The 13,701-nt window shown below is 50.2% G+C and overlaps 1 protein-coding gene across 1 annotated transcript in view; it reads right to left on the bottom strand.

Moving 5' to 3' along the window:
• The window catches only part of ARHGEF18 (Rho/Rac guanine nucleotide exchange factor 18), an 88,002-nt gene that overhangs the window by 53,517 nt on the left and 20,784 nt on the right, over positions 1-13,701 (bottom strand). The window contains exons 6-10 of the mRNA XM_052642524.1: positions 13,643-13,700; positions 13,267-13,311; positions 12,624-12,701; positions 10,725-10,827; positions 10,443-10,584 (exon numbers count right to left, since the gene is read on the bottom strand). Coding sequence (XP_052498484.1) covers positions 10,443-10,584; positions 10,725-10,827; positions 12,624-12,701; positions 13,267-13,311; positions 13,643-13,700 — 426 coding nt within the window. The remainder of the gene's footprint in view (positions 1-10,442; positions 10,585-10,724; positions 10,828-12,623; positions 12,702-13,266; positions 13,312-13,642; position 13,701) is intronic.

Raw genomic sequence — 13,701 nt, 5'->3', positions numbered from 1 at the left:
CCAGGTAGAAGAGAGGAGAAGATAGTTACAATAAACCGTGCAAGGACCAAGGGCCTCTGATTCCTGCACCGCCCCATCTAAATTCTTCCACAAGAAAGAAACTGGAGGAAGAACTAAAGACCCAAAGCACACACACCTCCTATGATTTTGTGACCCTAACAATCAACTGGCAGGAGGACGTGTGCTCCACGGAGTGAGCGATGCTCAGAGGCTTCAAGTCCCCCGGTGCTGAGTTATCACCACATCTCAGGTCCTGCCCTGGGAGCTCCAGATCCCGGACGCCGAATGCCCTCCCTGTTGAACCAGGGAGGTTGCACTGCCCAAGGGCTGGGGCTCGGCCGGAGCCGGTGGGCATCGTCTGAACTGTGCCTTCTGCAAACAGAGCCTGCATGCACGGAAGGGACAGCCTGCACTGCAGGATCCGCCGGCCGGTTTGGACGAGCCCACGGGGGCCGGCCCCGAAGCAGAGGCAGCCTCGGGGGTCCTGCGCCCGAGGCCACCCCCGGGAACCGATGGCGCCTTCGTTGGGCCCGCGGCCTCCTCCCGAGCCTCGTTCTCCTCAGACCTGCCCCGCCGCCCTCACCTTAGTTCGCCGCAGGTCACTCGCCGCCCGCAGCTCCGTTAGCTTTCCTGCCGCGGCTGCCGCCCGGCCTCCCGGGGTCCACGGCTGCCCTCGGCTCGGAGCCGGAAGCGGGAAGCCGCGGGGGTGAGGTGCGCACGCGCGGCCCCGCCCCCAAGGGCGGGTCAGAGGGTGTGGGCCCGGAAGGGGGCGTGGCTCGAGGCTCGGTGGGTCACGCGAACCTAGGTCTTTGAGGCTCAACCTGGTGATGCAGGCAGGGGTCTTTAGCTCGAGCTTAGGCAAGGTGAGGGAACTGAAAGGTACTTTCGAGGAGGGTGAGGGCTATCCTTGAGGGGCGGGTCAGTCGGGCAGAGGGGCGTCTAGGGGAGGCCTGAGAGGAAATCAGCGGAGTTGGGAGCCGTTTTGGGGGAGGGGGTCAGTGGGGCCCCGAGGTATTCGCGGGACTGAGAGGCGCTTAGAAGGAATCTTTAGGAGATATCATTGGGGTTGAGGGGTGTTTTGTGGAGTCATCGGGGACCTGGGTAATTAGCAGGTCTGGGAGGGGTTTCTTGGTAGAAGATAGCAGGGCTGGGGGGTGCGACTTGGGGAGTTGGGGCAGAAAGTAGGGTACAATGAAAGCCTGGGGACATCAAAGGGGGATTAACCCCGGGGGAGAGAAGTTTGAGAGGGGAGGGTGCAAGAAATGGAGAGAACAGGTCTGTCTCCTGCGAAGAAGTGGCACCCTAGGTTATAGGAAGTGAAAATTTACAAGTCTTGAAAACATGAGTCATTTATCTCTCAGGTGATCCCAGACACTGCAACATAGATACCACCAGATGCTCCACACACTTCAGACACCCAGGCAGATATCATCAGATACTCAAAACTCATACCCCCAAACTATTCAGAATCTGAAAAACATGCCAAATATCTCAAAAGTACTGGATGCCTTCATCTAGTAGCCATCAACTACCCGCAAACAGGCTTTCAGACACTCTGGAATATATCAAAGCCCCACATGGAAACTTCTAGATTCCCTCCAACACAGACGCTATTAGAAACCCCCAAAGGGGTGTTCAGAGGATGGAACACATGCTGGACACCCCCACAGAGGTGTTTTCAGACACCTATAGACATGCCAGATGCCCCTCCACGTGCCAGCATCCCCTCAGATACCATCAGCCACCCCAGTCCTGAGACTTGTCTAATCCAGGCCCTCTATAGGTGAAGAGGGTGGGTAGGAATCAGGAGAGGAGCCAAAGATCTTTCACCTCAGGTCCAATCTAGTCAACCAGGTCAAGATCACCCCCAAATAAGCTTACTTCAAAACACGCACAATCAGGATGTCCCTAGTGATCCAGTGGCTAAGATTCCATGCTCCCAATGCGAGGGGTCTGGGTTTAATCCCTGGGTAGGGAACTAGATCCCATATGCCACAACTAAGAGTTTGAATGCCAAACTAAAAGTTCTGCATGCTGCAACTGAAAGATCCCATGTGCCTCAACCAAGACCTGGTGCAGCCAAATAAATAAATAATAACAAACCCACACACAGTCTGTATTTGAGAGCTCTCAGTTAAGGACCTGGGTGGCAGAGTCCCCAAGTGAACTGTCTTCGGTTTAAGTCCAGACTTAATGATCAGGAGAGGGAACATGTCTAGGGAGTTGGAGGGTCCAGAAATGCAAGAATCCCACCCCAGTGGAGGTCATCAGACACCCACCCCAATTGAGGTCAGAAGCGCAGACACAGGTACTTTTGAGGTCTCGGTGGATCTGTAAATGATCACTCTCCGAATGTCCATAACTTTTGGACTTTATCCCAAAGGCAGTGGGAAGTCACTGAAAGATTTTAAGCAGGAAGAGTGGCATGATCCTTAAATCTATAGCTCCCTTAGTTACAGACACCTTCAGGTTGACAAAGTTCTCTCCTAAACCCTTTCAAGGGGCTTGTCAGAAAGAAGAGCCATCTCTTGTCTTCCTTTTATCCATCTAACCATTTTCTGCTTTTACCGAGTCCTTATCATGGGCCGGGGACTCTGCCAAGAGCTGAGGATCTGTGTTTCTCAGTCTTGCTACTAATGACAGTTCTTGCTTGGCTCAGTCACTTAGTGGTGTCTGACTCTTTGTGACCCCATGGACTGTAGCCCCACCAGGCTCCTCTGTCCATGGGATTCTCCAGGCAAGAATACTGGAGTGGGTTGCCATGCCCTTCTCCAGGGAGTCTTCCCGACCCAGGGATCGAACCCAGGTCTCCTGAGTTGCAGGCAGATTCTTTACCGTCTGAGCCACCTGGTAAGCCCATAATGTCCGCAGACATTGCTAAATGTTCTTCGGGGGGACACAGTGACCCTTGGCTGACAGCCATTGGAACTTAAAGTCACCTCATGCAGGCTTTAAAGTCACCTCATGCAGGCTTCCTGGGGGAGGTGGCCTTGCTCTTTGTCTTAGAGAATGAGTAAGAGTTAGGTGGTGGAAGGAGTTCCAGGAAGAGCACTGAATGAGCAAGGCACACGTGACCGGCACGAGCAGCCACGAGACTTCATGGTGGCCGGGCAAGGGGATCTTGTGGTTGAGTAGTGGCAGAGAAGGGTGGAGGGCTAGGTGGGGTCAGACCACAGAGGAGCCTCAAAGGTCAAGGCTAGGAACAGGACTATCAGGAATGGCGCTCCATCAGCGGGGCTGGTGGCTGGGAAAGTATCTCAGCTTTACCCTGGAGACACTAATTACCTGGAACATGATTCACTTCCTCTTCTGTTCAACTTACAGTGGGGCTGTTTCCTTAAGGGGACAGTCAGTCACATCTAGCTTTGAATACCTGTGATGGGAGGTAGGCTTGTGGCAACTTATACCTGGGTGGTGCCTTCTCTCAGCCTGCTGGAGTGAGACACAGGTGTTCTGGCCTCACGTTGCTCCCTTAGACAGGTGTGGGGCTGTGGTCAGAGCCTAGGGTTAGGGTCTGTGACTAAAGGGCTAGCTTTGCCTCCATAACAAGAGCTATCACCAGGACTTCCTGGTGGTCCAGTGCTCTGAGAATCCTCCTGTCAATACAGGGGACACAGATTCAATCCCTGGTCCAGGAAGATCCCACACGCCATGGAGCAAATAAACCTGTGTGCCACAACTACTGAAGCCTACCTGCCTTAGAGCCCGTGCTCTGCAACAAGAGAAGCTACCGCAGTGAGAAGCCCGTGCACAGCAACTAGGGAGTAGCCCCCGTTTGCCACAACTGGAGAAAGTCCACTCAAAGCGACGAAGACAACAGAGCCAATATATAAACACTAACATTTAAAAAGAGAGATATTGCCAAATGTTGATGACAATAGGTGCTACCATTGCCCGTAAGTACCCAGCACCATGTTGAGCACTCATCATTTCTGTGACACGAACTCCAATCTCCCTTGATCTCAAAGGGTTGTCCTGAAAGTCAAATGTTGTCTCCAGAGCATGGAACTTGACTCCTGCCATCCTGAGAGTAGGCTGGATTGAGTGACCTGCTTCTAGAGAATAGAGAAGAGAAACGGGAAGAATAGCAACCCGGCAGTTGTTACCTTTCCCCGGTGATACAGATTAACATTCTCAAGGATGTCATGTCGATGGCACTTACCCTCTGATCTGATGAGACAGAAAGGTTCCCCAAACCCATAGCCCCTCTACAATTTTAAGAAAACACCAGGACTTCCTTGATGGTGCCGTGGGAAAGAATTCACCTGCCAGTGCAGGGGACACAGGTTTGATCCCTGGCCTGGGAAGATCCCACATACTGCGGGACAGCTAAGCCCATGTGACACAACTGTGCCCTGAGCTGCAACTAGTGAAGCCTGAGAACCTGGAGCCGGTGCTCTGCAATGAGAGGAGCCACCGCAATGAGAGGCCCGTGCACTGCAACAAAGCCCCAGTGCAGCCCAAAACAAATGGTCAATAAATAAACTTTTTAAAAGGGCTTCCCTGGTGGCTCAGATGGAAAAAAAAAAAAAAAAAAAACCCGCCTGCAATGCGGGAGACCTAGGTTTGATCTCTGGGTTGAGAAGATCCCCTGGAGGAGGACATGGCAATCCACTATGATAGTCTTGTCTAGAGAATTCCCATGGACAGGGGAGCCTGGCAGGCTACAGTCCATGGAGTTGCAAAGAGTCAGACATGACTGAGTGACTAAGTGCAATTAAAAAAGAAAACATAAGACATGGGAATTCTCTGGGCGTCCAGTGGTTAAGAATCTGTACTTTCCCTACTGAGGACATGGGTTTGATCCCTGATTGGGGAGCTAAGATCCCACAAGCTGAGAGGCATGGAAAAAACAAACCCATCAAAACCCCAAAACCAATAATGATAACAATCTCCCCCAAAACATCAGGCAAGCTCAGATTAATGGACATCGTACAAGACACCTGGCTAGCATTTCTCTGGATTGTCAAAGTTATGAATAGTAAGAAGAGACAGAGAAACCCTCACAGACCGGAGAGACTAGGAAGACAGGACGATTGAAGTGAATGTGGTATCTGAATTGGATCCTGAAACAAGGAGAACACTCATGAAAGAACCAAACCAAACCTGGTGAAATCTGAATAGAATCCAGAATTGGGTTAATAGTACTGTACCAATGTTAGTTCCTTAGTTGTGACAAACGTATTGAGGTCCTATTGACAGTCCCTTGGACTGCAAGGAGATCAAATCAGTCAATCCTAAAGGAAACCAACCCTGAATATTCATTGGAAGGACCGATGCTGAAGCTGAAGCTCCAATACTTTGGCCACGTGATGCCAAGAGCCGACTCACTGGAAAAGACCCTGATGCTGGGAAAGATTGAGGGCAGGAGGAGAAGGGGACGGCAGAGGATGAGATGGTTGGATGGCATCACTGACTCAATGGACATGAGTCTGAGTGGACTCCGGGAGACGGTGGACAGGGAAGCCGGGCGCGGTGCAGTCCGTGGGGTGGTAAAGAGCCAGACACGACTTAGTGACTGAACAACAACAACAAGACATTAACAGGAGGGGAAACTAGGTGAACTGTATATGGGAGCTCTCTCTGCATTCTTCTGTAAATCTAAAATGAAAAGTTTCCAGGAGGGTAGGGGTCTGCCCTGCGCTGGAGGGGTAGGAGAGTTCTCAAATAGATAGTTGTATACTCTAAGTTGCTCCCCCAGGTGGCTCAGTAGTAAAGAATCTGTCTGCAATGTAGGAGACTCAAGTTTGATCCCTGGGTTGGGAAGATCCTCTGGAGGAGGAAATGGCAACCTGCTCCAGTATTCTTGCCTGGAAAATTCCATGGACAGAGGAGCTGGGGTTCAGTCATGGGGTCGCAAAGAGACATGACTGAAGCGACTGAGCATACTCCAAGTTAGAGTCTATTGCCAAAATGCAGCAAAAGACTTCACTTCCAAGTTACTGATCTGGTCTCTTTGAAGTCTGATCTTTTGTCTTACTCTAATGATAAAATCTCTAAGTAAGCATTAGTTTCACCATAGTATTAGCATGGATTCTTTTTTTCTGCAACAACAACAACAACAACAACAAAAACATTAAGCTAGCCCTTCTGCCTGTCTTGCATTTTATTCTATACGTGGTTATTCGCTGGTTTATGCAAGCCAAGGACAGCAATCCACAAAAGTTCCATCCTTACATCAAGGAATGCAATCTGATCCTGAGTGGCTAGTATTTTGCCTGTGAGTCTACCGATAAAAGATTGTTGGAAACCAGGCATAGAATCTGAAAATAAACTCTAATCTCTCCTTTGCTATTTTGGGATTTTCACAGAAGCCAAGAACTCATTGCAAAACATTTTTGCGAGTATGACTACTTATATTCCATCCAGGAACAATGCATTTTTGCTTGGTTTAGAATTACTGGTAGCTCATTTTAAAGCAAAGGAAAACCCACTGAGTGCGTGTTTGCAGTCTTTAGAACTGTTTGCCAAAATATGGTATGAAAATGTTTCCATCTTCTGCTATTTTAAATATTATTGTACAGAGCCATTATCAATGCCTTTTTTTTTTTTTTTGGTAGAAAAAAAGCCTTAAAACGTGCTCCAATTATTGACACTAAGTGCATCAAACAAAGTGTCTTTGGCATGTTGGACTTTTGCTCTTCTGTAATTTAATTTTCTTTTAAAATATAAAATTTTGCCTTTGTTGTTGTTCAGTCGCTCATTCATGTCCAACTCTTTGCCACCCCATGGACTGCAGCGTGCCAGGCTTCCCTGTCCTTCACCATCTCCCAGAGTTTGCTCAAACACATGTCCATTGAGTCAGTGATGCCATCCAACCATCTCATCCTATATCATCCCCTTCTCCTGCCTTCAATCTTTCCCAGCATCAGGGTGTTTTTTCTTGGCATCAGGCATTGGGGCTTCAGCTTCAGCTTTAGTCCTTCCAATTAATATTCAGGATTTCCTTTAGAATTGACTGGTTTGATCTCCTTGCTGTCCAAGGGACCTCAGTTTGAAGGCATCAGTTCTTTAGCACTCAGCCTTTTTATTGTCCAGCTCTTACATCTGTACATGACTACTGGAAAAACCATAGCTTTGACTATATGGACCTTTGTAGGCAAAGTAATCTCTGCTTTTTAATACACTGTCTATGTTTGTCATTGCTTTTCTTCCAAGGAGCAAGTGTCTTTTAATTTCATGGCTGCAGTCACTGTCCACAGTGATTTTGGAGCCCAAGAGAATAAAGTCTGTCCCTGTTTCCATTGTTTCCCCATCTATTTGCCATGAACTGATGGGACCAGATGCCATGATCTTCATTTTTTGAATGTTGAGTGTTAAGCCAGCTTTCACTGTCCTCTTTCACCTTCATCAACAGGCTCTTTAATTCCTCTTCTTTCTTTCATAAGGGTGGTGTCATCTGCATATCTGAGGTTATTGATATTTCTCCTGGCAATCTTGATTTCAGCTTGTGTTTCATCCAGCCCAGCATTTCACATGATGTACTCTACATTTAAGTTAAATAAGCAATATGACAATATACAGCCTTAATGTACTCCTTTCCCAATTTTGAACCAGTCCTTTGTTCCATGTCCAGCTCTAACTATTGCTTCTTTACTTGTATACAGGTTTCGCAGGAGGCAGGTAAGGTGGTCTGGTATTCCCATCTCTTGAAGAATTTTCCAGTTTGTTGTGATCTACACAGTCAAAGGCTTTAGCATAGTCAATGAAGCAGAAGTAGATATTTTGGGGGGAATTTTCTAGCTTTTTCTGTGATCCAACAGATGTTGGCAATTTGATCTCTGGTTCCTCTGCCTTTTCTAAATCCAGCTTGAACATCTGGAAGTTCATGGTTCACATACTGTTGAAGCTTGGCTTGGAGAATTTTGAGCATTACTTAGCTAATGTGTGAGATGACTGCAATTGTGCAGTAGTTTGAATATATCTATATATTTATTTAAAAATACTCAACTCTGCATCAACATGGATGTATTTCTCTACTGGATCAGTACTGGCTCGGTTCTGGATCTCTGCCCTCACCCTTCCTTCTGCCAACTTCCCACCTGCTCCTTGAATTTGATGCCAGAGATAGAGCCCCTCAGGGCTTGATCCTGGCCTTCCAGGGAGGTTCTAGTATCCAGCAGACCTCACCCCCACCCCACCCAGATGAAGAGATGAGGAAGTCAGCAGAAACAGGAAGTCATTTGCTGGTCAGGAAGATTCCCTGGAGGAGGGCATGGCAACCCACTCCAGTATTCTTGCCTGGAGAATCCTACAGACAGAGGAGCCTGGCGGGCTACAGTCCATGGGGTCACAAAGAGTCAGACACTACTAAAACGAATGTAGCACACACCTGCTGCTTAAAAGGACTTTAAGATGCTGAAGACTTTGCAAAGCCTGGGTGGCTTCCGCTGGAGAGCGTTCACAGGGTCAGAAAGCAGGTTGGAGATCTTTGGAGAGAAAGCTCCAAATGGGTCCACTCCTGACTGCAGCAGCCACAGGCCCGCCGCCAGCAAAGACTACTCCAGAAAACAGGAGGAATGAGGAAGAAGGAAAATGCCCACGTGTGGGGCCAGGCAAGGCAGAAATGCAAAACCTGTGGCTCAGGTCTTGAGGAAGCACCTGCCCCCAGGGTGGAGGGACCGCTCTCACTGCATGGCCCACCCTGGGGCCAATTCTCTATTGCACTCGCCTACGGATTCTCACCTGGGCAATCCTAGTCCCCAGGGGACATTTGGCCACATCTAGAGACATTTTTGGCTGACATAACTCCTGGGGCAGGTGTTAACAGCATCTAGTGGGTGGAGGCAAGGGATGCTGCTCAACATCCTGCAATGCACAGAACGGCCCTCCCCTCCCTCAACAAAGAATGACCAGGCCTCAAAGAGCAATAGGGCCAAGGTGGAGGAACCCTGCAGCAGCCTGAATTTGCAACTAGCATGCAGTTGCCAGTGCCTCCTCTCTTCCCCTTGTCAAAAAAGCAAAGTTCTAAATCTCATAAAAGACCAGAGTCATCTCCCTCCAAGGCCTTTGGAACCCAATACTTTTTCCTGATTTCTGTGTTGGGTTTCCCAGGTGGCTCAGTCGTTTAAAAAAAAAAAAAAAATGCCTGCCAATGTGGGAGACACAGTTTCAATCCCTGGGTTGGGAAGATTGCCTGGAGAAGGAAATGGCAACCTACTCCAGTATTCTGGCCTGGGAAATCCCATGGATGAGGAGCCCGGCAGGCTGTAGTCATGGGGTCACTAAAGAGTCCATACATAGCTTAGTGACTAAACAAAACAAACAAAATGTTTTCCTGAGCAGAGACTGCTATTTCTGAGACAGTGCTGGGAGACAGGAAATTGCTTGTTAATGGGCTGATCCTGCCTCCTCCGCTCTCTCTCTCCCTCCAATTCATATATTACAGACCTAACCCCTTTCACTACATCATGCCTGCGTGCATGCTAAGTTGCTATATCATGTCTGACTCTTTGCGATCCTACAGACTATAGCCCTCGGGGCTCCACTGTCCCTGGAATTCTCCAGGCAAATATACTGGAGTGGGTTACCATTTCCTCCTCCAGGGGATCTTCCTGACCCAGGGATTGAACCCAGTTCTCCTGCATTGGCAGGCGATTCTTGACCACTGAGCCACCAGGGAAGCCCCATCAGGGCATCATAAGGTGGCCTTATTTGGAAATAGGGTTATTGCTAATGTATTTAGTTCAGTGAGGTCATACTGAGTTAGGGTTGGCCCCTAATCCTCAGGCAAAGGGGAATTTGAGGCATGAACATGAGTATGGGGACAATGCCACGTGAAGACCACAGTTCTGCTGGCACAAGCCGCTGGACTTCCAGAAGCCAGGAAAGACACTTGGGATGGACCCTTTCCCAGCACCTGTAGAGGGAGCTGACAGCTCGATCTTGAACTTCTCCAGAACTCTGAGACAATGCATTTCTGTGGTTTAAGCCAGCCGGATCGCAGCTAACTAATACATTGCCTGAGTCTGGATTTTGCCAACAACGAAAGCTAAAATTTAAAGGGAATTTGGGAGTCCCAAACTTCCCTGGGGGTCCAGTGACTAACACTCTGCACTCCCATGGCAGGGGGCCTGGGGTCCACCCCGGTCAGGGAACTAGATCCCACATGTTGCAACGGAGAGTTCACATGCCGCAACTCAAGATCCTGCACGCTGAAACGAAGACTGAAGATCCTGCGTGCTGGAACTAAGATCTGGTGCAGCCCAATAGATGAATTAATAAGCATTTTTTAAAAAAGGAACTTGTGTGGGGGAGTCCAAGCTAACCAAATACCCCCTGCTCTTAGGGATAGATTCCTGGTGACCTCCAGGAAGCCATGGTTGGCCTGACGTGGAAAGGGAGGACGCAAAGATGGAAGGAGGCCATGGGAGCGATTTAAAGGAAGTGAGGCAGAGAAAGTGGCTGCCATCCAGGGCGACGGGCTGGGCCACCGGACTCACCAGAGCTCAGAAAAGGTTTGCCACACAGAGGGCAGCTGGAGTGGCCAGAGAAGGTTCCTCGAGCCAGCTGGTGCCCGTTGATACATTCTTTCCTCTCTCGCGCATCCTGACCTTTGTCCTTCTGATGCACCGGGGTCTTCCCCTGTTGGGGACAGGGGTGGAGCTTAGAATGTCCTGTGTGTTCCTTCCCACTTGGAATCACAGGGCTCTGGGACCGGGGACATCCTAGCAAGCTGGAGAAGGCAGAGAGTGTCCCCCCAACCCCTGGCCCAGCCCTCTGACCTTCTCCTTCTGCCTGGTGACTCGATTGCGCAGGGAGCTCAGGCTGCGTTTCACCCTGGTGCCCCTGTCACTTCTCTCCGTCTTCCCCATGCTGTCCTCGCTCCTAAGGGGTGGAGAGTTTGGTGAAGAGGGTTACAGCAGACCCAAAAGGCCCTTCTGGCCAGTTCTGCAGGTCATTCCTGGGATCCATCTAGAATCTGTCTACCTGAGGCCCCTCTATCCTGTTCCACCCTCGCTGTGGTCCTGAACTCTCTGTCTTCTCTCGCTCACTTATTCACTCAAGACACATTTAACGGGCTTCCCTGGTGGCACAGTGGATAAGAATCTGCTTGCCAGTGCGAGAGACACAGGTTCGATTCCTGGTCCAGCAAGACCCCACATGCTGTAGGGCAACGAAGCTGGGGTGCCACAACTACTGGACCTGTGCCATAGAGCCTGGGAGCCACAGGGACTGAAGCTCAAGCACCTAGAGCCCACGCTCCATGACAAGAGAAGCCACTGCAGTGAGAGGCCCGAGCACCTCAACCAGAGAAAAGCCTGTGCAGCAACAAGCAACGAGTGCAACTGTGTATATACATACATATATATGGGTATAGTATGTATATACTATAGTTTGCATACAGATATAGTATATATATAGATAGATAGGTGTATATAGAGAGAGATCTATCTATCTGTCTATCTATATATAGAGAGAGAGCTTCCCTGGTGGCTCAGATGGTAAAAGAATCTGCTGCAATTTGGGAGATCCAGGTTTAACCCCTGGGAAGATCTCCTGGAGAAGGGCATGGCAACCCACTCCAGTATTCTTGCCTAGGGAATTCCATGGACAGAGGAGCCTGGTGGGCTACAGTCCGTGGGATCGCAAAGAGTCGGACACGATTGAGCAACTAACACTTTCACTTTCATATACATATATAGGGCTTCGAGGTGACTCAGTGGTAAAGAATCCGCCTGCCAAGCAGGAGACCCGGATTTGATCCCTGGATCAGAGAGATCCCCTGGAGAAGGGAATGGCAAACCACTCTAGTGTTCTTGCCTGGAAAAATCTCCATGGACAAAGGAGCCTGGCAGGCTACAGTCTACAGGGTATCAAAGAGTCAGACCTGACTGAGCAACTGAGCACACACACGCACACATATAAAACATGGAGGTTTGCAAAGTTCCAGCAGACTTGGGGACCAGGTTTGGCTAGGGGAAAGTGACATGGTCTCAAGCTTGAGGTGTCTTGATGGACCTTGTCCATCTCTGCCTCCTTCCTCTGATTCACACCCCCTTCCTATCTTATCAGCCTGAAACCCTGTCCATTCTTCCCATGGGATGTCTCTCAAATCCCCCTGCCCTCTTCCCACTCAACACTCAAGCCCTAGATCTTACCTCTTCTGGATGACCAGCACACTCTCATTTAATAAATAACATATTAAGTCATTGCATGTATTTATTATAATACATATAATACAAAGAACCCCAACCCCTGCAGAATCGAGTCCCTGGAGGGAGATTCCATGCCTCTGGTCTGCACCCTTGATGGTGCTCACCATCACTGGTCACCACGGAGCTGTGGACTTCTGCTTCCCAGCAGCAATCTGGCCTTTGCTGACTCCCCTCCCCTCCTTCCAGCCCCACCCTGACACCATTCCTGTGGAAGGCACCCAATTCTTCTCCCCATCTCATCTCAGCATACTGGCAAACTCCTACTTTTCCACTGGAACCCAGCTCAAGCTGTCACCTCCTCCGAGAAGTCTTCCCTGCCCTCCCAGGGAGTATGAGGAGCCCCCTGCCATCGCCACTGTTGCTCTGGTGATTCCAGTAAGAGGATGGTGGCCCCAACCCCTCATCCCATCTCAGGCCCCTGCTCTCTCAATTCAGTGCTGGCCCCGCCCACAGCTCAGTACTCACTCAGATAAGAACTCAAACCAGGTGAGGTTCGAAGTTGCTCCTCCGGGGCAGACTGACAATCGAGCCCTCTGCCGGGCCCTGCAAGGTCAGAGGGGACAGACACGAGGGTTGGCAGCCCTTCTCCCCACCCCTAGCGGCGCCCTCATCTGTCCCTCTCTTCCAGGGCTCCCGTAGACAGGCACGCAGCCCATGACCAGGGATCCTGTCATCCCTCCACATGTGGGCTTGGATACACGATCATTGTGATGGGTTTTCCAGCAGAGGGTAGTAACAGGTCTTGGTCAAACAAAATCAACATGTTGGGAAGATTTTTCCAACAGACAGAAGCATTTTGGGAGAGGGCCACCTCTTCCCATTTGTGCAAAGGCACAGCATGGCTGGCGGCAGCTTGCTCCTGTGTCCCATCCTTCCCCCGACCTGTGCCTCCTCCCACCTCTCCAGTCCTCGTTTTCCTCCCATTCTGCCCCATCTTCACACATGTCCCCTCTACCTGTCCCCTCTTCCACCTGTCCCCACACCTGTCTTCCCATATCCGTTCCCTGCTTGCATCCCCCATCCCTGTCCACCCCTGTCCCCCTACACCTGTGTTCTACATCTGTCTCACACACCTGTTCCCCCACACCTAGCCCCCCCATCCACTCACCCATGGTACTGTCGGAGTTCTTCAAGCACCTGCTGGACAATCAACCTGAGTGGGGGATCGGATAAAAACAGTCCACAGTTGCCCCCAGTGACAGACGTTCCCCCAAAGGAGCTGTGAATGCCTGACCCGGCCCTGGTCCTGATGTGACCCCTAACTGGGAGGCCCAAACCCTCTCCTGATGCTGTCGAGAACCTTCTGAGGTGCCTGGGAGAAAGTCAGTGTGGGAGAGGAGGCCGAGGTTATTAGAGGGGCACTGTGGCTGGCCCTACTCACTTTCATGGGCAACGATGCTACATCCCTGACTTCCTCTTCCCCAAACCTTGACCCCCTTGGCTGTCTCAGGGGCCCCTCCCCCACCTAAGGGTCAGATACTCACACGTGATTCGGCTCCACATGATCCTTTTCCATGCACTCCAGCACTGGGGGGTCCAGGCC

This window comes from Budorcas taxicolor, chromosome 7, assembly GCF_023091745.1.
Source record: "Budorcas taxicolor isolate Tak-1 chromosome 7, Takin1.1, whole genome shotgun sequence".
Lineage (NCBI taxonomy): Eukaryota > Metazoa > Chordata > Mammalia > Artiodactyla > Bovidae > Budorcas > Budorcas taxicolor.
The sequence above is the reverse complement of the archived record's forward strand: the minus strand, read 5'-3'. Positions and strand labels throughout refer to the sequence as shown.